At 40.6% G+C, this 27,389-nt stretch overlaps 1 protein-coding gene across 2 annotated transcripts; it reads right to left on the reverse strand.

Moving 5' to 3' along the window:
- Positions 1-9: 9 nt before the first annotated feature.
- On the reverse strand, positions 10-27,370 carry USP16 (ubiquitin specific peptidase 16). 2 transcript variants are annotated; one of them, XM_080918714.1, is made up of 18 exons: positions 27,258-27,370; positions 24,075-24,176; positions 20,985-21,160; positions 18,329-18,432; positions 17,241-17,344; positions 14,231-14,415; positions 13,652-13,747; positions 12,345-12,475; positions 12,004-12,091; positions 10,913-10,991; positions 9,800-9,891; positions 8,849-8,905; positions 7,028-7,201; positions 3,786-4,446; positions 2,934-3,028; positions 2,072-2,158; positions 434-590; positions 10-351 (listed from the first exon to the last, which is right to left on the reverse strand). In XM_080918714.1, exons 2-18 carry the CDS (start codon positions 24,133-24,135, stop codon positions 227-229), a joined length of 2,472 nt encoding a protein of 823 aa, XP_080774840.1. In that variant the 5' UTR covers positions 24,136-24,176; positions 27,258-27,370; the 3' UTR covers positions 10-226. The 2 variants fall into 2 exon arrangements, with proteins under 2 accessions (XP_080774840.1, XP_080774839.1); XM_080918713.1 differs by having other exon boundaries at positions 14,231-14,418.
- Positions 27,371-27,389: the final 19 nt, after the last annotated feature.

Consider the following 27,389-nt stretch of genomic DNA (forward strand, 5'->3'; position numbering starts at 1 on the left):
AACATGGAACAACTTAAAACAACTTTATTGATGTGTCCAGAATTATCACCCAGTTAGATGTTATGTTAATATAAAAAATTCTATAAATTATTTTGCCTGTATTTAAATAAACATGATTTTACTGTCATTTACTTAAGTGAACATAATTTATAGTTTTAACTTTTTATTGTTATAATAGCCAGTATAAAAGCCATAGGTGTATTTCCAGAGAAAGCACTTTTTGTTATCACAGTATTCTCTCATAAAATAGGAGATATGCTTGTGAATTTAGTACTTTAGTTATAGGCACCGCTTGCACGTGTGTATCGCTGATGTGAAACCACTGCCCTTTGGTTGATTCCAGTTCACAATCTGTCAGGAAAAACAAGGAAATCCATGAGGTTTCTTTTTTGGCATAATATATAATGTCTGAATTATCCAATTATCCACTTACCTTGTGGAATGTCACCATGAAGAACAAGATTAGAGAGATGACAACTTGAAGTTCTCTCCTTTGCGTAGGCAGTGTAATGCCCTGACCTCATAGTACCACTGTGTTCAACAACTCCATATAAAGAATACAGTACACTTGTACTTTTTTCAGCAACATTCTTTAAAAAGAAAAAAATAAATCCAGTGTTGTCCAGTTTATGCAGCTGTACAGGACATGTTCACAGTTCATAGTGTATTCATATAAATAACTCTTAAGAAAAATTACTTGGATTTTGTATGTTCCCACCCAGAGTGAAGGCTGCTTGAGACCCTAGACACCACAGCCCTTGTAACAAATGGATTCCCTCAAGCAAGGACCACTTTCCTTGTGCTTTTGTCAGAAGTGTCACTCCTACCTTGCACTCTTGGGTAGGCTGTGCCTCCATATTCTTTGAACTTTTGTTTACACTGCCCCAGAGAGGTATGTGAACTAGTGATTCACATGGGTTTCCAGTGCCATTCCTTTTCAGCCATAATGGACTGGACATTGAAATCTTAATATTCTTGATTCTCAAGCCTTGGCCTCTTAGGTATGAGGCTGGTGTATCAAAGACACTTGAATTCGGTATATCCAAAGCTAACTCCAGTCCTTCTAGTCTGTTTCCTGCACTTTTTTTTTTTTTTTTTGAGACAGTTTGTGTAACCCTGGGTATCCTGGAACTCAATCTAGACCAGGCCAATCTCAAACTCTAGAGCTAAGCCTACCTCTGCCTCCGGAGTGCTAGAATTAAGGCTTAAGGGCATCATCCCTGGCATGTGTCCATCCAGCCACTGAAGCTTGGATCCAGAAATCCTCAACTGCCCACATCAACATCCACTTAAAGAACTCTGCCAGTACCAAACAAGTCTCTCTGGTTAAACAGGTTTTCATTCCTTTCCTGCCTCCTTAGGCTTTATGAAATTGAATTGATTAATTCCCTCCTAACTTGCTGCCTTTCCAGTCTGTCCTCAGATCCAACTTCCACACTAAGGCACATAATCTAGAGAACACTCAGGGGGACTTGGTCAACAAAATGCTTTACTATTCTTCTGTGGCTTACAATTACATACCTAACAAGGTCAAGTTCCCTAGGCATGAAACTCTTCATTCCTATCTTATTTGGCTTGAAATCCCTGTTTTGTTTTGTTAGCTATAAAACTACTGCTAGTCTCTTTGGCAAGTACTGCCCTATTTCATACAATTATGTTCTTGTACCTACTATTGTTTTTAAAACTGGTTTCATCATACTTACTGCTTTTCTACTTTAAGTACTAGCTTAGGCATGCTTTACTTTGTATGGCCTTCTGAAACACCAACATGCTGGACTTCAGACTGCATCTGTTCCATGTATAACCTATCTTAACTTACTAAACTGAGACTAACTAGTAAGAGTTGCTTTGGTCATGGTGTCTGCTCACAGCAGTAAAACCCTAAGTAAGACAAAAGGTATAACCAAAGTCCCACTGTATAAAATCATTCTAGCCAACCACTTTATCACTGAGCTGCATCCCAGTCCTTCAAAAATTGTATCAATTTCATATTTAATGTGAAATACTAGAGGAGTATTTGATAGGTTATGATTTCTCTTAATTTTTTTTTTTTAAAACCACTTTTACCTACCTTACATTTAAGGGTACAAAAAGGAGCCAAATCTAAGATTTCTGGAAACTTTATGTGTTTGTTAACTTTTCGTAGGTTAAAACCAGCCTAAAAAGAAAAAGAGAATTACAGATTGAGTTCTTTTCCTAGAAAAGCTATACAGATTGTCCCTTCTAATATCAAAGAACTCCCAACACATCTTGCCCAAGTCACCTTTCTACTGAGACTATTCCTTGTTGGCTTGTTTCTGGCTAGTTTAGATTTTTTTTTTTTTTTTTTTTTTAAGTACTACACACAACCAAAAAGTGCTCTTGTGAGATTTCCCTGATTCTGCCTTAGTCAAGTGCCAAATGCCAGAATGGGTTAGAGATTTTGAGTTCCTAAAATTCAGCAACAGCAGAATATTTTCCTTGAGTCACTTTTCAGCACATGCTGTAACCATGCTTACACACTGCCAGTAAGACCCAACCAAGTGGTCAAGCCAATACTTGACCAATAAGAGGGAAAATGTCTACAAAGTCCTACACAATTTCAAAGTTTTAGTAATATATCAAATCTTCTAGAAAAGATGATCCAGTCACAAAATCATGAAAATCTAATGTATGCCTTTTTTATCAAGTCATTAAAAAAAAAATAAGATACAGTACATAAACATTTTAGCAGTAAACTGATGTTTTTCTATTCTGAACTTAAACTAAGATACTACAAATTATAAATCCTAGAAACCAGGACTGTCTAAATTTCTCGACTTTGACAAACTTACATATATTTCTCTTCTAAATTTCCCACTTTTTTGAAATTGGAATTTTAAAAAAAAGGAACAAATTCAGAAGAGAATAAAGTAGGTGTTACATATGTAAACAAATGTGGGTTATGAGGGTACCTGCTGAAATCTCTTTAAATGAAGAGTGAGGACAGGAGGAGCAAGGGAAACCAGCATCTGCTTCTTGGCATTGGTGTAAACATGTTTCCTTTCACCTACAAAACATTCAGTTTGCTATAAAAGTATCTAAATCTCTAAAACCAGGATTAACAAATGTCAGTAGAGAATGTGGTAGTATTTGTGTTTTTATTAACCATGAGGAAAAATCAAGGACATTTTCTCAGTATAAATGGAAAAATGTCAAAAACACATGAAGAATGTAAGCAACACATTTAATTACCATTGGAAGCTAAGAGTTCCTTATCATCACATCATTTATAAAGACCTATAAGTGTTTGAGGAGGTGAGGGGTGTGTCACAGCTGCCTGTGATCCCAGTACTTGAGAGGTGGAGGCAGTCGGATGGCAAGTCTGTGGACAGCATTTTTACAAAAGGCTTAAAGTACAACTCACTGCCAAAATGCACAAGGCCCCAGGTTCAATCCCAGACACCAAAGCGTTTTAAGATATCTTTGAGAACTGTTACAACAGCAAGATGTCTGGAAGCACTTGGTATATTTCCTTTTATAAAAAATGACCCAAATAAGAAACACGGTTTGCACAGACTATCAGAAACAGTAGTAGGCTTCTTTGCCATTGTCTGCTCTAAAATGAAATCCCTAAAAGCAACGTTATTTATTCTTTGTAGTATTTTACATGTAAAAAAGTGGCTTTAGAATATTTCTAGTAACACATTTACAAGCAAGAGGGCACTTGTGATTTGCTAAACCTGGATATGATGATAATTCACAAGTACTGTACCTGCAAAATACACACCTTAATATCAATTTTTACAAGAAAGACAACTAAATACCTTTTATATTTGCCTTTGGTCCATTATACTGCTGTCTTGTGCACACCTCACAAAGCAGTTTGTTCGCATCTTGGAGTTTCTCATTACGGGTGAACTGATATAAACAATGTTGGATTGAACACTCATCGGTACTAAAAGCTTCCCGGTTTGCAAGGGTACAGAAAGCAGTCTCTGGATCCTCATTCAAGACCTCATACACTTTTGATGCAGAATGACTGTCATTCAGAATCTCTATATTTATTTCATCAGGATGAACAGCAGCATTCAAATTAAGGTTTTTTAAACCATTGGTAATGTCTAGTTCTCCACTGGTCCTTTCTTCCAGGAAGGCATCATTTAGATTTCTAGGATATTCAGTAGATGTCAAAATCCCCAGATGACTCTCAGTGTTGACACTCTCCACTTCTAGGTCCTCTGGGCATTTCTGCACATCAGCTGTACTCTCTATCATTTTCTCTTGGCCATTCAAATCTTTCTGATTCACATAAAACTCTGTCTGTGTGACCTCCTCTTGAGAGCCATGGTTGGATTCAGTTCCCACTTCTCCTTCTCCTGGAAGTGCTGTCTCAGCTTCATGGTCGTGGTCTTCAGTGTAGTCAGTTCTGCAGATCTCATTGAAGTGAAGAAATCTTTCTTGAATTTTCTGTTGCCTTCGTTGGTTCTAAGTAAAAAGTATACATAAAGAGGGAGAGGAGGCAAGACAAAGAAAAAGAAATACATATACCACATCAGATTTTGTTACTTTTCAAACAAATCATTTCATAAGGATTGTCCACTCTCAAATTCTGATTTTAAAAATTCTTTACCATCAGAGTTCAAATAAATTATGACAAAAAGTTCTTTAAATGATGTAGATTGTCCTGAAGCTGTTTGTATTTTAATGTTAATTCTACTTCCCCAAGAAGGACTGCCTAGTTACAAGAAGCCAACTAAACCTTCCCATTATAATTAGTAAAATAAAGGACAGCCAGTGACTGGGCGGGACGAGGGGGTGGAGAGAAGGGAAGTCTAAGAGGTCAAAGGACCAGAGGGCAGAGAGTTGGAGAGGTTGAGAAGACAGAGGTTAGAAGTCATGGCAACATGGAGGTTCCCAAGGACCAGCTAGACCCAGGTGATATTGATTGGCATTAAATAGCTATGAATATTAAGGATTTTATAGGTCTAGCATCTTATATGAAGGGCAGTTTGTCTATTTGTTGTAATCTTGTTGTGTAGAGGATTTGTGGATTGAGAGTTGAACATATAAACCTGTAAGAAAAGCTATTGGACTGTAGAACTGTGTTTGTGCGGGATTTGGAAGTACAGAAATACCCCGGGACAGAGGCGGAGAACAGGTTGTAGAAAACCACCAAGGGAAGGGAGTTGTGGGGACAAGTTGGACCGAGGTGATGGCTCAGACCAGGAGCCAGAGGAGCACATGGCTCCAAACTAAAGGAGTGAGAACTCAGGGCTGGTAAAGAGATAAACAATTATATTTTTTAATATTTACTGCAACAAAATGAAATCAAGAATAATCACTATTCATCATGCCATTGGACTACTGTGGAAATAGCAGTATGAGTTGGTGTCTATTCCTAAGAAGTGAGCTACTCAGAATTCTGTGACTTGAAACTGGGCAGCCAATTCAAAGTGGTGGTTTGAACAGAAAAGATCCTACAGGTCCATGTGAGGAGTTACCATTACTGGGGGCAGACATGAGGGTTTCAAAGCCTGTACCATTCCCAGGGCTCTTTCTCTGCTGCATGGGTGTAGCTGTGGGCTTGGCCCTGGTGCTGCACCCTTTAATCCCAGTACTCAGGAGACAGAAGCAGGCAGATCTCTCTGAGTTCAAGGGCAGCCTGGTCTACACAGTGAGTTCCAGGACAGCCAGGGATACAGAGAAACCCTGTCTTGAAAAGCAAAATAAGGGCTGGAGAGATGGCTCAGCAGTTAAGAGTACCGACTCTCTTCCAGAGGTCCTGAGTTCAATTCCCAGCAACCATATGGTGGTGGCTCACAACCATCTGTCATGGGATCTGATGCCCTCTTCTGGTGTGTCTGAAGACAGCGACACTGTACTCATACATAAGATAAATAAATCTTTAAAAAGAAAAAAAAGCAAAACAAAGTGAAAGGTGAGCTCTGCATTATTCTTTGTTTGCCATCAACCCTCTAAAGGATTAAGCCAAATGGAACTTTCTGTTAACTTGCCTTGTCATGGTACATGTCACAGTAATTAGAAACTAAGGTAACTGCAGAAAGATGTATCTACGAGTTGTAACTACTAATTATTAACAGGGTCTCACTAAAAGACAACTAAAGAACAGACGCACTACGAGACTGCCTTGCCTACAGGATAGATGAGAATTCTGAAAGACATAAATGGCTAAATTTTAACAAAGAATCCAAGAAGCCACATACACAGGGCCAGTGGGGGGAAAATCCCTACTAAATTCACATTTCTGTCTGCACAGATGGGCAAATAAGAACAAATTACATATAGGGACTAAGAAAATAGCTCAGTTAAGAAAACTGGCTGCTCTTCTGAAGACCTAGGTTCAATGTGTAGCACCCTTGGAGCAGCTATCAACAATCAGTAACTAACTGCTGGCGATCTGATGCTCTCTTCTGGCTTGTGGTGGCACCAGCCATAATATGGTGCACATATAGACATGCTAGAGAGGCCAGACCTACTCCATCTTGGAACCAGCCTCCATCTTAAAGGAGGGAAAAAAAAAAAAGCCAGAGACCTTGACCTGCAGCAGAACTCAAGCTGCACCCAAGTACCAGAAAGGACCTCGGGGCTTGTCCTTGGCCAGAGTTACTCCTTAGCTACTTCCTAGCAACAGTCAATCAAAGATTAGTCTGATTGTTTCAGATGTGCTTCCAAACTGTTTGTGACTATACAGTCTTGCTTCACAGTACCCACCTGTTGGCTTACAGCAGACATTCAGTTAGATACTAGCCAGGACAGAAACCCCTCGCTCACTTCTATTTTCTATAGAACCTTGTCCTGCTGCCCTGCCTTCCCATCCTGCTGTGCCAGGGTTGGGTTGGAGGGGAGCCCAAGCCTGAGCTTGGGATAAAGAGACCCTAATACGACTACAGGCTCCTTGGTGGTCCTTTGGGGTTCCTGAATGCACAACAATGTAAACAAAACACCCATTTACAATAAATAAAATTTCAAACAAAACGAAAAGTAGTGTCAGACCTCACCGGTCTGCATGTAACTAAAACGCATGCTGTTCCTCGTCACTGCCCACCTTGGCCTGCTTTTTGGCTTGCTTCTTTGCCTTCTTCTGTATGTGCTTGCTTGTCCCTGAGGGAATATCACTCCTTGTCTTCATGTAGCTGTCATCTTTCTCTTCCTCACTGTCTTTATCTTCCTCCTCCATTGTTTTTTTCACATTTTTATCATTTATACTTTTCTTACCACTCTTAAAATATAGAGAGAAGCAAAATATTACCACTACTATGTGGTCAAATTAAATTCACGTTGCCTAATGTTTTTTACTCCCTTATTTTTAATTCCCACAATATATAAAAAGTTATATAAAGGTCAGGCATGGTGACACACACCATTAATCTCAGTACTCAAGAAGTAAGGAGGCAGAGCTCTGTGAGTTCGAGGCCAGCCTGTCTACAGAGCTAGTCCAGGGCAGCCAGGACTGTGTGTGGCATAGAAAAACTGCCTCAAACAACAGCAATCATCACATGAAGAGAAAATATGAGACCAAACAGTAATAAGGTCACCAGGGGATGAAGAGCTGACTCAGCAGTTAAAAGAAGCACCAAGTCAAGTGGCTCACACCCACCCTCTTCTCCAACTCCTCCATGGCTTCAAGGGCCCCGTGCAATCCACTGCACATGCCCTACACAATACACATGCTCACGGTATCTCGAAGTCAGTGTTACATTAAGTTTTAGAGAGCAATGGAATGCTGTCTACATGCCACAGCATGTCATATATATGTCGTTTTGTAAATGCACTTTGTGTAAGTGGTTTCTATATCACACCACAGAATTCCTCTTTATTGTCTTTTTCTGCATGTAAATGATAGTTTTAGGGAAAGTAAAATTAGTTTGGTAAGACTTTAATTATTCTAAGAAACAGGGCAAAGAGTTCCTAATTCATACAACTTGAATAATGACTTATTCAACATTCATTCACTTATTTACAAGTTGAGTGCTGGGCCGGAGAGGTGGCCCAGTGGTTAAGAGCACTGGCTGTTCTTCCACAGGTCCTGAGTTTAAATCCCAGCAACCACATAGTGGCTCACAACATCTGTACTGGGATCTGACGCCCTCTTCTGGTGTGTCTGAGGACAGCTGCAGTGTGCTCATATATAAGTAATTAATTTAAAGAAGTTGAGTGCTCACTGGTGTCACTCTTGTCGGCCTGTGACTTCCTATACAGACCAATCCAACTTTAAAGAGATTTACTCATTTCTTCCTCCCCAGAGTTGAGAGTAAAGTCATAGAAAAGCACACCCAACAACTTGTATCTTATAACAACTTAAAACAAACCCAATTAATAAGGTATAAAACGGAGACAGGGCTGGAGAGATGGTTCAGTGGTTAGGAGCACTGACCGCTCTTCTAGAGGTCCTGAGTTCAATTCCCAGCAACCACATGGTGGCTCACAACATCTGTACTGAGATCGGGTGCCCTCTTCTAGTGTGTTTGAAGACAGGTACAGTGTACTTATATGTAATAAATGAATAAATCTTAAAAAAAACTGAGATAATAATTTGTTTAATCTTTATGCACTAAAGACTACAAGGGACTTGTGGTCAGCTTTAAATATAGAAAGGTTATTTTAATAAAGAAAACACTCCCCTATATGTAATACTATCAATGTAAAACCAACAAAGAATTCTAAACCCAGCTTTTTAATAAAGAATATAGCCCTTTTTCTTTCCAAGTCCTAAAAATGATTCTATCTCTAATAAACACTGGGAAATTTATCAATGGCCTGGCTGGAAATGGATGTATCCTTAAAAGATGTTCCTCATAAAATCCTACAAAGACAAAATAAACACAAAATAAAATAAATCTTGATGATAAAATAAAGTAAGACTTACCTGATCATCTAAAACTGGGAGAGACAAATCAAGGAAAGATTCATGCACCAAGGAGACCTTAACCAACCAGAGGCAATTGAGAAGGAAAAATCATGTTAACTCTTACTCTCAGATCATTTCCACCCAGCAGAGAAAGACACTCACACTAGCATTACCTAACAGGACTACCTGTTAGGACAAAGGGTAGAATAAGCAAGGGATTAAGAAACTTTGAAACCACATGGTGGCTCCCAGTCATCTGTAATGGGGTCTGACGCCCTCTGCTGTGTGTCTGAAGACAGCTACAGTGTACTCATATACATTAAATACGTAAATCTTAAAAAAAGAAAAAGAATATTTGAAAGAAAAAGATTATAGAATGTTGAAGACCTTGAGTTGGTGGAAAAATTTAAAGTTATTGCAATTTATTAAAGATTTTAGGGGGCTGGAGAGATGGTTCAGTGGTTAAGAGCACTCACTGCTCTTACAGAGGTCCTGACCTCAAATCCCAGCAACCACATGGTGGCTCACAACCATCTGTAATGAGATCTGATGCCCTCTTCTGGTGTGTCTGAAGACAGCAACTCTGTATATAATAAGTAAGTAAATAAATAAGTAAATAAATCTTTTAAAAAAAGATTTTAGGAGTAATATCTACAGTGAGTAACCATACACACGATAAAGAGTATCTTTTGAGGTCTGGGAATGGAGTACACACTTAAAGTGCCAGCATTCAGAAGTTGAGGATGGATAACTGTGGTGAGTTCCCAGCCAGCCTGGGCTACAGAGCAAGACTTCATCTCAAAACAAACTAACAATAGCACTCTAGTAGTAAAGAATTAACCACCCACCCCTACCCACCCCCAGCAGCGGCATGTTCTTCACTACCTGCTTTAATTAGATATGTCTGTGCTAGAAAAGACTCAGGTCAACCGTCCTCAGTGTCTAAGTCCACCCCTGACATCCACTTACAGTCCTGCACTCATCACACATGATCGTACTAGTCAGTTCACCACCAAAGATGCGGTCCACAAAACTCGGGATTGCCCTTTTCTTTTCATAAGCTATAACAACAACAACAACAAAAAATGCAATTATTTCTTAAAGTTAATTGGGAAAAGTTTAAATAACTTATCTAAATTCTCATTTTTAATTTCCTGTCTCTAAACATTTTTCCTCTGTTAATGATTACCAGTATTACATTTGTAGGCTGTGGGAGTTAATGGTATATATTCTACCACTGAGAACACAATGAACACAATTACCTTTTTATAAACAATATGTGTGTGTGCATGTGTATTGTCTATTAATAAGAAACAAACTTCCAGTCAGTGGACCTAGACTCTGCTGGCCAATGCCGTCACTCACTTGTCCCAGCCCTAACATCTGACACAGCCAGTTCTCATGAGAAAAGAACATACATAACTTGGTCTATGAGCCTAAATAATTTATCTCTTGGTCACTGTGGCTGCTTACATTTTACAAAAGTTAAATAAAAACGAGTGTAGTTTTTGCATCTCATCAGTTATTTCATGTGTCAAATGCTCAGCAGTTGGTACAGGTAGTTATGTCTGTACAGGAGAGCATGCAGGAGGATCCCACTACCACGTAAGTTCTATGGACAAAGCCGAGTGTAGTGGCTCACGCCCGTAATTCCAGCACTAAAAAGGTTGAGGCAGAAAGATCTGGGAGTTTGGGACCATCCTGAGCTAGTGTCCTAAATCCTTAAATGACACACAGCTAAGGCAGTTTTATGATTAAAAACCAGCCAGTGATAAGTCAAACTACTGTCATTCACCTTCTGTTTGTTAATTACAATTAGTTTCAGAAAAATGATATTGTGATGCTATCTCAATTCTATCTTTATAGATCTTAATATAATAATGCATAAGAAGAATGTATCACAAGTTAAGCTTTTCCAAAATATTTACCACTGGAGGACTAATTAATTTTTGCAACTCAATGATGACATGATAAATTGTATTTAAAAATAATTCCGGGTTTGAAATATAAGTGCCAGTAATCTTGTCCTAAGATACAGAAGAATTCAACTATAGTGTTTTAATTCAAAAAGTCAGACATTACCTTTAACTTTATTTTTTACTTCTTCATCCAATTTTTCAGTAGAATTACCAAATGCTTTAAGAATTCCTTTACTCACTCTCTAAAAGTAATAAAATGAATATATATATACTATTAAATTTTAAAGTTATTTTCCTTAGAAATATGTAATAAATTAAAGAAAGGAGTAAGATGGAGCTCCACAAATTTACTGAGATAATCACATTTTCAAGATTAACAAGGAGCTAAAAGACCTATGCCTACTAAGCCTATAAAGCAAATCTAAGGACAGGGACAGTCTCAGCATCTCAAGACCTTCAGCCTCTCCAATACCGCTACTGAAGACACGCCACCACTTCAGGAAAACACTGAGGTACTCAGTGTCAGTGTGGCTACACCAGAGCTAGAAGAACCAGGTCCCACACTTACTGTGATGCTGTCATCACTGAGTGACTTCAACTAAGTCTGGGAATCTCTACACCAGCCTACAGAGTAATAATCTACTCATAGGATGGCTGCAACTACAAAAGGTAGTTCATGTGAAACACTGACATGCCTGGTATAAATGCAGAATTAAATAAGTTATTATTGCTGTTACTAGTGCAATCAATTAACTCAGACTGCTAAAAATTGCATTATATATCCTGGTAATTAACAAAAGTGTTTAGCTGAAAAAAGCATCCCCTGACTGTTACTCAAGTAAAAATCCTTCCCAGACTCAGCACCTGTACCGAGCCATACTCAGAACAGAGTGTGCTGAACAAGGACTGTCTGGGGAGAGATGGCTTCTAGTGCACTACATCTCTCCTCATGGAGTCTAGTGCAACAGAGTCCTTAAAGATGGTACTGCTGCAGTAAATAAAAAAACCAAAAAAACCCTCCATTTCACAGAATCATTCTACATCTTATCACTTATCCTAATGAGGAAACATATTGACAGGAAACCCTGGCATAAGAAGTATTTAAAAACACAATGGCCTCTGGGACTGGTAGGGACTGGTAGGGACTGGCAGGGACTGGCAGGGACTGGTAGGGACTGGTAGGGACTGGCAGGGACTGGTAGGGACTAGCGGGCGAGCCTGAGATTACAAACAAGATTCTCAGAGTGTGCTAACTTGGTGTTCTTCTGCTCTCATCCCATCCAGCAGGTAGCGAAGCAGCTCCTGGCTGTCTTGTTGCTGGTACCCTTTAAAACGTGTTGCTCTAAAGAAAAAAACGCAGAAAAGCGGGATGAGTCTTTCACATTAACAAAGCTACTTTTAAAGTCTTAAAGTGACAGTGTCAGAGTTTTCTCAAGAACTGTGTCTGCTGTAAGAATCCCGGGCAGATTTAATTATCACACGAAGCATGTTGCTTTTAAATTGGCATGAAATGTTGATTCAGTTGGCTCTGATGCTATCAGATTTTTCTCAGCATCTTACTGATGCACTGAAAGCAAAAACAAGTGGATACTTACTTTTTACAGACCTGAGAAAAGAGCTCTTTAGGTGTCACAACTCGCTTCTTGTTCTCTTGCATCTCATTAAGAAACTGGCTCATGGCTAAAGTGAGAGGACCTGGAGGCTCAAGGTTTACTTCTAAAGGTTCCTAAATAGGAATAAAAGTAAACCTAGTTAAACACTGGAATTGTGTATTGAACCGATACATATGTAACAAGCCAATAATAACGACAGAGCTGACCAAAGTAAACATCCACAATGTACATCAAGAGATATAAAAACTTCCTGTTCGAACATTCAGCTCCGAGCTTACTAAAAAGCTCAGTGGTTGAGGTACTTGCTGCCCCCTGAGTTCAGTCCCCAGACCTCTGTAAAAGTGGAGGAAAGCTTTCTTCTGACCTCCGTACTCACGCCATGTCAGGTACACATGTATCACACAAACTTTAATAAAAATTTTGAAAGGGAAACTGAAGTTTACTTTAGTTTTAAATGGTTAGAACTTATTACCTAATAACTGAGAAAGCAAAAGCAAAATATAATAACAATGGATAAGGTAATTTATTTGGCTACACAGCACTTAAGTCACATTAAAAGATGATTAAAAACAACAGTACAGGCCTCAGGTTTCAAAATTATCACCATTCCTAATGTAGAACACAAACACACAAGAAAACAGAAAACAAAACATGGCATACATTTGTAAACATATGTTCTTGAAACAGCTATTAGTCCTAAGGTATTTCTAAATTATTTAACCGAGACTGAGATAAAACCAAACAAGACATGTTTCAATTCCTCAAAATAAATTTGGACTATGTATATTTATAAAGAAGGTACTTACAACAGTTTTTTACATGGATTTATTTTGTGTACTGAAGTCTGTACCCAGGCTGTGCTGCAGCAAGTGTGGAAGTCTGGAAGAACGACCTGGGGAGTCGGTTCTTACCTTCCACCATGGGATTTACAAGGACTGAACTTACATCACCAGGCTTGGCAGCAAGTGACTTAACTACAGAGACACCTTCCTGAGTCAATTATTTAAAAATTTGGCTCAGCATGGTGAAATACACCTAACGCAGAAGCTGGAAAGCTGAGACAGAAGGCATGCCAAGATTCGAGGTCAAACTTCGGTCTGAAGGGACTGTTAGGCCAGCAGGGCTATAGCAAGAGCCTATGTTCCACAGATTAAGGAGACGGACACACTGGCATGTATGTGCCTTTAATCCCAGCACTCATAAGGCAGAACAGTGGGTCTCTAAATTCAAGGCCAGCTTGGTCTACACAGCGAATCGCAGGACAGAGGTGTGTCGCATCAAATACATACTGTTAGTGCCAGATCAGGTGGCTCTATTTTTACAATTGTTCCAGACATCTTCACTTCCTTTAGTAGTTCTCTAAGCACTGGCGTTTGTGACAAGTTCTACAATGCAGGATGGAAACAAGAGCAATTCTATAGTCAAGCCATTCAAACATTAAGGGCTTAGTGTATCCAGACAGAAAACTACACCCAGCACTGCAGTCTTCATCTCTGCCTAGGAGAGGAGACCCCACCAGTGTTCTTCTCCACATGCTCCACGGCCCATGGAATCAGGTCCGAGCGCACACATCACTTCAGAGCTGCATTCTCCTGCTATGACCAGGGTGATCTATGCCTGTCCCCACATGCCAGCAATAATCCCCATCTCCAACCTCACATTTCCTTCTGTACCAGGCTACCCTGTGTTTCCGATGCCAACCCATGCCTCGTGAAAGCAGGAGCCACGACTGAAACTCTTACTACCAGAGCTTGCCAGAGCTTCACTGTATGCCATAAGCACTTGTTCCACTGAAGCCACAGACTTCACCCAGGGAGGATACTCAACACTAAGTTTGAGAGCTTGAGGGGAGAAGACAACTTTGTCACCTGCATAACTGCATTGAAGAAACAAGTATTCCCCAAATTACTGAGTCCTTTCACCGTTATCTGGGAAGCAGAGTCCATGGGAATATTTTCTTTAGCCAAGTTTTCCGATTTCTCTCTCTCTTGCTCATTTTTACTTTCTTTCTCCAATTTTTTATTTTCAAGCTCAATGTGTCCATTATTTTTCTCTGCTTTAAAAAGAAGAAAAAGAGGATTTGGCAAAGTACAGAATATGCCCATGCCAAATTTAAAGTTACATTTTGAAAACTGTAATAGAATTTTTCATTTAATTAGTATCGATTATTGGCATCAATTTGACTGACACTTAATAAGTAGTGGTAAGCTCACAGAACTAACACACATTCTGAGCTGTTACATGCAAGTTTGACAAGGGTAAAAGTAGCAAATGCTCTGATAAAAAAAACTTCCATTTATTAACATAAATACTTCTATACGAGAATGTATCATACAGAATTAGAGCAGAGAAAATGTAAGCATAATATATTTAAATGAACTCTGCTAACTAAAAATCAATTCTGACATAAACTGTGGTTTGAAAAAGGTACTTCTCAGCATGAGTAACTAAACAAGCTTAAAGCAAACACTGTACACAATGCCAACTCATTTCATTCTCAGAAAGTATCTAAGAACTTGACCATTAGAAAATGTCACAAATGCCAAATGCCAGGCAGTAGTGATACATACCTTTAATTTCAGCAGTTGGAAGGCAAAGACAGGGAGGTTTCTGTTTGAGTCCAGCCTGGTCTACAGAGCTAGTTCCAGGATGGCCAGGGCTACACAGAAAAACCCAGTCTTGAAAAACCATAGATAGGTAGGTAGATAGGTAGACAGGTAGGTAGGTAGGTAGGTAGACAGATCTCGGCCTAGCTTAAATTATGAGTAGAGTTTGATTCCTAGCACCTCATAAAACCAAAGAGTAATAGTATATGTCTGTAAGCCATTACTTGAGAAGTAAAGACAGGAGGATCAAAAGCTCAGTTCATCCCTGGCTACAGAAAACCCTATCTCCAGCTTGCCATGGCAGCACAAGCATTTGGAAGGCACAGGCAGACAGAGTTATATGACTTCCAGGGCTACAAAAGAACAAAATACCTTTGCCTAAAAACCAGTATGTGTGTGTTCATTTTATTTAACAGATAGACTGATTTTTTTTTTTCTATTACAAATATATCATACTATAGTTAAGTCTTTAGGCATCCCCCAAAACCTGCTGCCCACACAGGCCAAGGAACCAGGTAAGTAATCTTCACTCTCCTTCCAGTCCTCCAATTCTAATCTCCTTATCTTATCCCCAGCTTTGTAGACTATCAGCTGTGGCCTTCTTCCTGTCTGCCTCCATCCCCAGGGGCCCAGGTAGATCTACAGCCTTCCTCCCTGTGACAATTTGCATTTGACCTTCCTAGCACACCCAGCTTTCCTCTCTCCTGTGAACCCTCTCAGCATCATCCCTTGTTAGCCCATTCCTATTTCTTTGTGTCAACTCCCAATATCTAGAAACACTTTCTACTTAGGATCCAAAGGCTACAGGGTCTCAAAGCACTCCCTAGGAGAAAACCATTAGCCACGTAATGTACTGAGATTCCAGAACACAAGGTTTGGATAGGTCTGCACCAGATAGGGTCCCAGTTCTAATAGTGGATGTAGACACATGACCCAATCCTTAACCCAGAAGCTAGGTCCAGTTGATGGGCATTAGAAAAGGACAAATCAGCATGACTGGGCAACCCAGCACTCTAAAAGGCAGGCCTCATGCCCAGCAGTAGATGGCCAACACAAAGTAAGTTTTGAAGGTTGTCTTCTAATGCCTTACGAAAGCTCTCCCTCCCTCACTTCCAGGTTCTGTGAGTATTTTGATTTCTAGTCTCTGTTATGTGGGTGTAAGCGTTTCTGCACCTGTGTGTGTTTCTTGTGCTTTTCCCTTAACTAAATTTTTGTTTGCTTTGTCCGATTCCAGTTTGTTTTTGTCTTATCTCATTTTTAGTCTTCTTTCTTTAGATTCTAGTTTGTTCTCTAAGGATACAGAAAAGGTGCTGATTTATATGAGAGAAGATACAAAGAGAATCTGAGAGGGGTTGAGTGTTGGGAGAGGAAAAACTGTAATCAAATATATTGTATTAAAAACAACTATCTGGGGCTGGAGAGTTGGCTCAGTGGTTAAGAACACTGACTGTTCTTCCAGAGGTCCTGAGTTCAAATCCCAGCAACCACATGGTGGCTCACAGCCATCTGTAATGAGATCTGATGCCCTCTTCTGGTGTGTCTGAGGACAGCTACAGTGTACTTATATATAATAAATAAATAAATCTTTAAAAAAAAAAGAGAGAGAGAATTTAAAAAAAAAAAAACAACTATCTGCAATAAAAGAAAAACAGAAAAAAAATTCTTATAATTCCATCACACACATACACACAGAGACACACTCACTCACTCACTCATTAAAGGTCTATAGTAAGCTCTAGGCTGGAGTTATGAGAAGCTTGTCCTTTAATGACCTTAGTCCAGGCCCTTTATCACAAATGGCTATCATTTCTCACATCCTATTTACTTTTAACACCAAAAACAGTTTCTCAGTTTAAAAAGAGTCACACTAATATTACCTGTTACATGTAATACTGGAGGTCATGCATTAAGGGGGTGTGGGTCATGACCCTATAATCCCAGTAAACAGAAGGCTGAGGCAGCTAACTCACAAACTCAAGGCCAGCCTGATCTACCAAAAGATCTGACCTCAAAAAGTACATGAATGGCTGGCTGGCTGTGATACTGTGGATCTCCAATCCCAGCACTTGAGAGACAGAGGCAGGAGATGATCTGTGAGCTCAAGGCCAGCTTGGTCTACATAGTGAGTTCCAAGATAGCTACATTTAGAGACCTGTCTCAAAAAGGGGGTGGGGGGATGTTAAAGGAATAAAAGGAATAAGTATATAAAAGCAGCTACACAAACTTAACATTGTCATATCTAGTAAGAAATAAATTGGTTTTGGGTTTTTACCTGGTTTTGAAGTTATTATGGCAGCTTGTTTTTTAACATAATCAACCACTTGGCCCAATCGGTTTGAACTACAGTATTTGACTTCCTCATCACACTTGTAACACCTATAACCAGAGAAGATAATGACACATGAACAACTACAAGATGGAAAGACAATCATAACCGTCAAACTACTCTACTAAAGGCAACGAAACAATAGGTCTTAAAAATGTTAATACAACTAAGAACACATTTTAAGCCTGGCTTATTAATAAAATTCACCACAATTACAGCTACACATGGTAGAATGGAAATTCCAAAATCAGGGTATGTAAAATAAAAAGATGGTTTTTGTCATTTTTTTCCCCATATAAGTTCTAGGAATGGATCACAGCCTCATGCACACTAGGCGAATGCTCTATAGCTGAGTTGCACAGTCTAGTAAGTCTTTTCTGGGGTGAGGAGATGGCTCAGTGGATAAGGGCACATTCTACACAACCTGGGAATCTGGGTTTGACGCCCTATATGCCTGTACCTGCCTGTAACTCCAGTATTATCCAGTGGAGGGCCCTGGCTACCCAGCCAACAAACAAGAATCCAATAACCTTCCCTTTCCATGAGACAGTCTCACACTGTCAGGTGGTGAGCAATAGAAGGCACCATTTGGCCTCTGCACACACAACACGCACATGAATGTGTGTGGACTACACAGTCTTCTGCATACACCATTTAAAATAAAGGCCAATGCCAATAAGACTAACAAAGTTTACAAGTGACAGATGATATTCAGAGGAATACTGTTGTAAAGACAGTTCTTAATAAATAAAAATCAGTTAATAATATTACAATTTAGAAGACACAACACCATAAATGGCCTGACAATGGTTATCCTTTTCCCATTTTTCTTGTGTATTTGAAATGTGTACTTCCTGTCCCTATGTTTAAAAGAGACAGGAGGTGACGATCCCCATGCCTTCTGTGTAGCCATTTTCTGCCACACAGGAGCACGGGACGAACATGGTCACATTTACTTTTCTTCAGCAGTTTCATTCTCTAGCATTTTAAATGATCTCCGCCATCTACATACAGGAATAGGAGTTGAAGCTCACCAGACGCTCCAGTTGTCCAAACTAAGCACCAGATAGTGAGGCTCGGATCTTGGTGTAGTGTAGTGTTTCAAGGCATGCTGCTCCTGAGAATCTCTGCCACAGCCCTAGGGAGTAATAATATAAGCCTCAAAGCCAAAAACTCACCAAATTAACTTATAGCCCATCGTGAATATAGAAGTACTTCATGAACTTTGTTATCCTTACAATTTCAAAAATAAGATAACTCACCAGGGAATTTGCTTCCCCAGAACCTCCTAGAGAGAATGTATTCCTTCTACCTGTCTTCTGACCTCCACTGAGGAATGCCTAGGCATGACTCCTCCCCCACCTATGTACACACATGTGCACATGAAATAAATATAGATATAAAATTCAGACTCTACAGAGGCTGGATTGTTAGTTTGTTTTTGAAACTTAAATATCTATAGACAACTGAGGATATTCATGGAAAAGGGCATTTTGGTGCTAAAATTACTCTTCATTTGCAACTGTTTGTACTTTTCAAGCCTCATTAAAACACATCAACACAATGGTAGGACATTTGCCTTGTGCAACAAGGGCCTGGTTCTGCCCCTACCACACACACCCACACACACACTGCAACCCAACCACATAAATCAGATCTCTGACCCTGTAAGAGCCTCTGGAAAGGTTCTCTTCAGCTTCTTCCATCATGTTTATAACTCATCATATTTCTCAGTTTACTGTTCCTAAAAACGATGGTCTTTTTAGTAATGTTCAACTCAAATATGAGTTGTTCTTTTAAACGCCTACACAAACCACCCCTCAACTGCAGCAACCCTACTTTCCTGTTAACTCCCATGTTCTCTTATTTGGATAAAATGCACTTGGTACTGTCACAGCTATAGAACTTGGTTCATGTTACTCCATTAGTCTTAGAACCCTTCGCCGCTACTGCCACCCCATTCATGGACCTTGTTCAAAGTCCACCTACCCAAGCAGCTTAAGTTTATCCACTTAGGGAAAAAAAGCTATATCCTCCCCATAAAAAAATTCTTAATTTTTAGGATGCAGAGAACAATGTCAGTGGGACTGTGCAAGCAACTAGACAAGAGCAATATAGCATATCCACATGATACTGAAGGTATTTGTACTTCAGCATCAAACTGAAGGAACAACACACCACAGACACCACAGACACCACACACACACCCCTAACACACACCACACACACCCCAAACATACACCATACATACACATACACACATACACACACCACAGACACCACACATATACCACACAGATATCACACAGTACCACACAGACACCCCAAACATACACACACACCACACAGATACCACACAGTACCACACACACCACACAGAACCCCCCCACACTACACACACACACCACACAGACCACCCCACACAGATCATAGACACCGCTCACACACACCAAGATAGAAGGAAGACTGAAGATGTAAGTGATGAACTATATTGATGTCAAAATCTAGCTATGGTTTTGCGTCAATTTTTAAAAAAAAATATTGCCATTGGGAGAAATTTAACAAAATGTGTAAGAGTATGTGTGTAAATGTTTAGGATTATAATTACATTTGAATCTGTAACTATCTTTATATAAATTCAAGTTTTAAATAATAAGGGATGGGCTTGACAGATGGCTGAGCCACAAAGGGCACACACATACTGTTCTTCCAGCTCAGTCCCAGAACACATCAGGTGGTTCACATCTGCCCATACTACCAGTTCCAGGGGATGTGACACCCTCTTCTGGCCTCCACAAACACCTGCATTCTGGTGCACACACAATCTACCACAAACATACACAATACACCATAATTAAAAATAAATCTTAAAATATTTTTTCAACATTAGTTGTCTGTTTCATAGTTTTATGGTAAGATGGACCAGTCCAGTTTCCTAACAAACAACAACACCAACTGGGTATGGTGACTCAGTCTTTAATCACAGCATTGATAAGGCCATGGCTGGTGGAACTCTGAGTTCAAGGCCAGCATGTTCTGTATAGTTCCACGCTGGCCAAAGCCACATATTGAGTCCCTGTCTCAAAATACATAGGTAGGTAGACAGACGGACAGATGGATAGATGACAGACAGACACAGAGATAGATAATAGATGGACAGATATGCAGATAGATAAGCACACCACCATTTAGTGGTGACCAAGGACCTGAGCTTTAGGCTGATGATACACAGTAGATATTGAGATGCACCGGCTGGATTCCTGATCAGGCACCAAGACCAACGTACTCACTTCTCCAGCTGCCTAAGATGTAGCCTGATGATGACAGCACCCAATCCACCCAGCCCCAGAATCATTCCCTTGTGGAAGATCACAACCTCTCTCCTGGAGCAGGACCTGTGAGCACAGGCACAAAGACCTAGCCCCTTTCCTTTATCCAGGACATGTGCCAAGGGCCAGAGTCCCTCAGAACTTACAAACACTGCAGCAGCTGTTCCTCATCCCCCTCTGCCTACTCCTCCTATCCCTTCACTCACAACCACCGTACCTCCGAGAACCCTCCCAAAGCACCAACACAGAAAACACTTTAGTCTCAGAATCTGCTGACTAAAGAGCATCAGCCAGCCAGACTGTTTACAAAGACTCACCCAGAGCTTCCTAAAGTCTCGTGCTTATTTAAATCTGAGCATACCTGATGGCCACATTTAAGACACAGCCAAACCGAAGGGTCTTCTGCTTCTTCCTCAGGTTTATCTTTCACTTTATTGTCAGTCTTACAGTCTTGGCAGATATTCCATTCCACATTAACTAAAGCTTTTTTCAAATTACCTTGTTCCAACCCTTTTCTAAGGTGTCTGCACATTGGTTCTATTGAAAATTAAAAAAAAGCAATACATAACATTAAATTTGGTTTTTTATTGTTAATACTGAATTGTACCCAAATTTTAACATTAAATTAGCTTTTAGACTATCAGAACATTCAATATCCTGTCTTAAGTTTGAATATTATAAGACTCTTTGAGAGGATGCCTGTGTTCAAATTTCACAAATTTGAAATTGATCTCTTTAGGATTTGCTCTTATTTCTGTATATATGTGTGAACGTGTATGGATGTGTGAGTGCAGAGCAAGCCTAGAGGCTAGGAAAGTGCTGACAGCTTGGAACATCTGTGGAAAACCTGGGTTATGTGTGTACTGCAATCCAAACTCCAGTCCTTATGACTATACAGACAGAATTCTTAACCACTTGAGCTGTCTTCAAAGAATAGACATTTTATTTTGATGACCTAAATGCAATCACATCTACAAACTCATTTCCATTTCTCTATTTTCATTAAAATAAAAGGCCTTATCGTATCTATTTTTGTAATCCTTGAAGGTCAGGAAAAGTTCTTCAATCATTCCATACCACACACATACTACAGCCAGACACTATGCTAGTTCCCAGAGAGCCTAAAAGTTACCAACTTAGACCTCTTCCTTCTTTAGCAGCTCCAATTCCACCAAGAATAGAAACTAAGGCCATGAATAAGAATTTCTCAAATTGGGCTGGAGAGATGGCTCAGTGGTTAAGAGCACTAGTTGCTCTTCCAGAGATCCTGAGTTCAAATCCCACCAACCATCTGTAATGGGATTTGATGCCCTCTTCTGGTGTGTCTTCACTGTGCTGAAGACAACTACAGTGTACTTATATATAAAATGAATAAATAAATTTTTTAAAAAATTCTCAAATTAACCATTCATTGGAAAAAAGTCTAGTGATGCAAAAATTTCAAGAGGTAGGTAAGTTAAAGTACTCAAAGACATTTACAGTAATCAAAGCCTCTGATACTGATTGCATGCATCCTATAAACTGCTTTAAATATATCCATCTCATTTTTATAATTACCTAGAAGGAAGACAGAATAATCCGAATGACAAATGAGAAATCTAAGGTTAATATGTAAGCGCAAATTACTGAATGACTATGCCAGAACCGGGGCTCAGAACTCACACTGAAGCCACGTCCTCGAACAGTGAAAGGCAGCCAGGTTGAGGATGTACACCTTTTAATCCCAGCATCGAGGAGGCAGAGGAAGTGGATTCCTGGTCAGTTCAGGCCACAGTAGTCTACATATGGAGCTATAGGCCAACAAAAGTTACTTTAAAAGGTCCTGTTCTAGGATAGATGAATAGATGGATGGATGGGTGGATGGATGGATGGACAGATGGATGGACAGATGAACAGACAGCTATACAGGGCAAACCAAAAAGACCAATCCCTATATAAAAGTGTATAAAGTTGTGTGCTGCCTCTCTAAATGGTGGAGCCATACAATGTACTCAAGACACCCATACTTGAGACTGGAAATCAAGTTTGGGACAAGTGATTAAATCCATTATAAAGGATTTTAATTGTTTGATAGAAACTAAAGTCCAATCAAATAGCACAACTGGCTTCCTGTCCAATAAACATAGATCAAATTAATACAAATAAAGTAATGCATAAAAACCAGTGAATCCTAGTACAGAAACAGATTATGGGGGCGGGGGGAGAACTATCTTCTAAAGCATTAAATGAGTAATACATTTTATAATTGATACTGTCAAGTACTAGTAAAAGTTCAGGAAAATAAGCATTTTATTGTGCAATTAAGGACCATTCTTGTTCCACTGATAACACTATGAGTAGCGGACTAGCTGAGTACAGATAACATATACAGATGAGATCGTCCATATCAATAATGAGTATCCGGCTGCAGAGACGGTCCATCAGCAGTAGTAGTAGCAGAGTCTACCAGCTACTCTTCAGGTCCAGTTCCAGCACCCATGCAGCAGCTCACAACTGTGCAGAAATCCAGTTCCAGGAAACCCAATGCTCTCTTCTAGCCTCCCAAGGCAACAGGCAGACATGTGGTGAAAAGACCACACATACCAGCAAAGCAGCATTACACATAAAGTAGTCTTTAAAAAGATGGATGTAGAAGGCAAATCACACATACAGCAAAGACCAGCCTGTTGTGCGGGACTAAGGACCTGAGTTTGATCCGAAGCCCACAGGGGCTGGAGAGAAACTACTCCTGAAAGCTGTCCTCTGACCCCCACATTCACACTATGGCACACAGATGCTACTCACCCTCAACACACATACACACAGTAATAAAATCTAAGCTAGTCGTGGTTGTATATGCCTTAATCTTAGCACTATGGGGCAAAGGCAGGAAGACCTCTGTAAGTTCATGGCCAGCCAGGGACAGTGAAACACAATCTTAAAAAGAAAAGGGCTGGAGAGAGGGTTCAGTGGTTCAGAGCATAGGCTGCTCTTTCAGGGGTCCTGTGGTTCCATCCCAGCACCCACACGGCAGACAGCAACCACAACTTCTGTAACTCCAGAGGCTCTGACACCCTCTCTGGCCTCCACAAGCACTGGCCACAGATGGTGCACATGCAGGTATTAACAAAAACATTTTAACAATAGTAAAACACTGATTACCTAACAGTACATACATTGTTGGCATATCATTCATGGGGGCTGGAGAGAGATGGTTCAGCAGTTAAGAGCACTGACTGCTCTTTCAGATGTCTGGGGGTTTGAGTCCCAGAGCCTAGGTGGTTTCTCACAACCGTCTGTAACTCCACTTACAGGAGACATAATGCCCTCTTCTGGTCTATGTGGGCACTGCATACACACACTGCAGACATGCATACAAGAAAAAGCACCAGTACCCATAAAAATAAACTTAACAAAAGAAATATTCACTTAGATATAGTAACAGGCTTTAACAGGGACTGATGAAATATACCTGTAGATTCAGAGGAAGCCTTATCTGGAACACTTTTCCCCTTTGTTCGTTTCTTTCCCATGTTGACACTTTATGGATTGCTCACTGACACAAAATTACAACCTAGAAAACAAGATAAATTCAGCTTGACAAAAACCAAAAAGACCAAATATGAAAGCAAAAATGACTTCTACAGTTCACAAGATAGAAATTCAGGTAAGCTACAGTCAATGATTTGTATGTCTGCTGCACTTTACAACTCACTGGCCCCACTGGGATTCACCACCAGAGTTTTAGTAAGAACTCTTACGTACACAGAGGAGACAGTGTCATCCTGTTCTCCGGCCTCCGGGAAGTGACTAAGATGTTTTCTACAAAGGTAAAGTCAGGCTCCCAGTCTTCTTCCACCTATCTTTAAAAGCTTCAGTGCATAACACCAACAGGTGTTCAACTCTGCACCACAAACATTAGATATCACTCTACAAACAATCGGCTAATGAAGTTTTAAAGTTTGCAGGAAAACAGACAACCAAAAGTACACAGCTCTCTCACTAGTCTGCCTTCTAGACAGGAACTACGCATTGACTGCTTATTCCTGTCACCGACAAACTCCCCATGTGGTAGTCTACAGCTAAACTAACTACAAATTACATCTTTGCCTTCTGGGATAAATTTTGAAAATATGAAGAGAATTATAAGTACTAACCTGTAAGTCTGTCTTTAAACATTAATTTTGAGAATCTGTATTTTACATGCTTCAGAGTAACCTATTAAGGCTAAACACTTGGTAACTGTCATAAAAAGCTATTTCTATTTGAGATGCTTATTAAAAGCTTGTCCAAATGGGAAATGGTATCTGGAGGAAAAACATCATTTAGTTCTTGTTTTTATAGGTGTTCTACCATTAAACTACACTTCAGTCCCTTCCTTCAAGTTAAGTCTAGTCTTAATTTTCACTATCATTCTAGAATAAAGTTTTTCCCTCAGCTCTTGATGGGATGGTGTTACTAAAGATATCCAAGACATCTATATAAAAAGCAAGAGCCAAGTGAAGGAATTACCTTTTACAAAGAAAATGTTCATTCAGCTTTTTGTCCTCTTCTAAATACTCAATCTGGGCTTTGTGTATGCTGAAGAAAATGCTAGGGAGCTCCTGTACTAAGCTACCTTCCTTTACCAAGGGGCGTCTAAAATGTAAAAGAAACTGATGCACGCTGAAGACGTAGCTCGGTGTGTAGAGTGCTTGCCTACCATGCACAAGCCCTGGCTCAATCCTCAGCAAACACACAAGCCAGGTACAGTGGAGCACAGCCTACTCAGGCTCAAGCACAAGGGATCCAGAATTCAAGGTCATCCTCAACTCTATACACAGAACTTAAGAGCCTGAGAAATATCAGACCTTGCAGTAAACAAACAAGAGCACAAAGTAGGTAGGGCTATATAAAATACTGTCCTCTTTTAGGAAAAAAAAAGTCCAACTTTTGCCTCCACGCTAGCCTCCTCTAAACTGTGCCATTAGTCTAAGAGTCATCTTCAAATAACACCACTCTGATGACCTATTAAATAGCCAAAACACCCAAGTTTATGCTCTGAAAACTTGTCCCTTTTAGCCTGGCCCCAATGTACCAGCAATCCTGACTCCCATAACTCCTCAATAAAAAAAAGAATAGACAGTACCTTTCCAAAACCATCATGTTTGATTTTCACAATAATCTTTTAAATGATGATATTCACTAAAGAAAGAAATTTAGAAACAAAATCACTCTGTAGTCCAGTCTGGCCTCACACTCAAAGAGATTCAACTGCCTCTGCCTCCCACAGTGCTGGGAGATTAAAGGCATGTGCCAACACTACCACCAGGTTTCAATGAAGCTTTAAGAAAACCTGCATTAATCGAGTTAGAAGCCAGCCTGGTCTATGGAGGGAGTTCTAGGACAGCCAAAGCTATACAAAGAGACCTGTGTCGAAGAACAAAGCAAACACACACACACACACACACACACACACAGAGAGAGAGAGAGAGAGAGAGAGAGAGAGAGAGAGAGAGAGGTAGGGAGAGAGAGAGAGAGAGAGAAGATATGTACTATCCTTTACCTGTTTTCTACCACAGTAAACTGCTTTTCAGATCTATAATCTGAACATGCTAATTTTCCCTTTCTCTCTCTCTCTCTCTCTCTCTCTCTCTCTCTCTCTCTCTCTCTCTCTCTCTCTCTCTCTCTCTCTCTTTGTAATCTGAGAAAGAACTGGTTCTGGATAGAATTTCTATGTTGCCTATAGCATACTGTGAGTACATAGTAGGACACGAAATACTTCCACCGTTAACAGCGCACACTTTAATCACAGCACTCCTATAGGAAAAATAGGCTGTTACAAAGTTCCAGGCCAGTTAGAGTGAGGCAACAGAATAGGCAGACGGACGGACAGTCGGGGGAGAGGGACAAAGAGAGGGAGAGGGGGGGTTGGGGGGAGAGAGAGAGACAGAGAAAGACAGAGAGAATTAATTAAATCATAAGCCTGCAGTGGTGAAGACAGAGCTAGAAAATCCGGTTTAAGGACTGCAGTTTCCCTTGAGACAGCAGAGGAAAACTTGAAAGACAAATTTTAATTAGGGCAACCAGTCAGTCACGCTATTGAAGGAGCTACAGTAAAATCCTGACAGCTGTGAAGGTCACTGATGAGTCGTGGGAAAGGGTGCTATAAAACATTAATACTGTCAGGCAGCGTTCAGGCGAGTTTTCAGATAAGCATTGCCATCGTGGCCCAATTACTCGCTGGCGGCTTCGTGCACTGAAATCATAAAGTCCTGCTGTCAGCCTCACATTACAAGCTGACTGCTTTCCTTTTCTGCCCTCCCGGTCTTCCTCTGCCCACGCCACGCCACCACGAGTGCGTGTGGGGGGGGGGGAGAAAACCCTGTCGTCGGGTCTCCCTACAACGTGGCTTCCAAGTTTGGACGTAGGCTGTCACCCACAGGTGACAGCGCCAGCCGCGCTTACAAAGCACACGGGTGTCACCGGGAGCTCTCCGAAGCTCGCCCGCCAGCCACCTCCTGGGCGCCCGCCCGCCCTACCAACTGCTCGGCGCCCACGGAGCAGGCTGGGGTACACAGGCCGGGGCCGCCGGCGCCCCGAGTCTCCGGCCGCCCCTGGAGCCGACAGCACTCGCAGCCGAGGAGGCCGAGGCGCGGCGGCGGCCGGTACTCACCCGGGGCGACGGCGCCCATAACTGCCTCCCGCGTCGGGCCTGGAGCTGGCCGCCAGCTCCGCTTCCTCCAGGTGACGAATAGAGAGCGACGCGGTGGAACCGGTCACCCACCAGGAGAGGCAACTTCCGGAA

The sequence above is a fragment of the Micromys minutus genome (genome assembly GCF_963924665.1).
Source record: "Micromys minutus genome assembly, chromosome: 7".
Taxonomy (NCBI): domain Eukaryota; kingdom Metazoa; phylum Chordata; class Mammalia; order Rodentia; family Muridae; genus Micromys; species Micromys minutus.

What these genes read in the sequence shown, in the direction of transcription:
- USP16 (XM_080918713.1), bottom strand. Translation starts at nt 24,135, where the DNA reads ATGGGAAAGAAACGAACAAAGGGGAAAAGTGTTCCAGATAAGGCTTCC. An exon ending in TCTTCAATGCAGTTATGCAG is followed by an intron (nt 13,748 to 14,230) that starts GTGACAAAGTTG and finishes CCTGCATTGTAG; the next exon opens with AACTTGTCACAAACGCCAGT. An exon ending in CACCTGATCTGGCACTAACA is followed by an intron (nt 12,476 to 13,651) that starts GTATGTATTTGA and finishes ATTCCTATTTAG; the next exon opens with GAACCTTTAGAAGTAAACCT.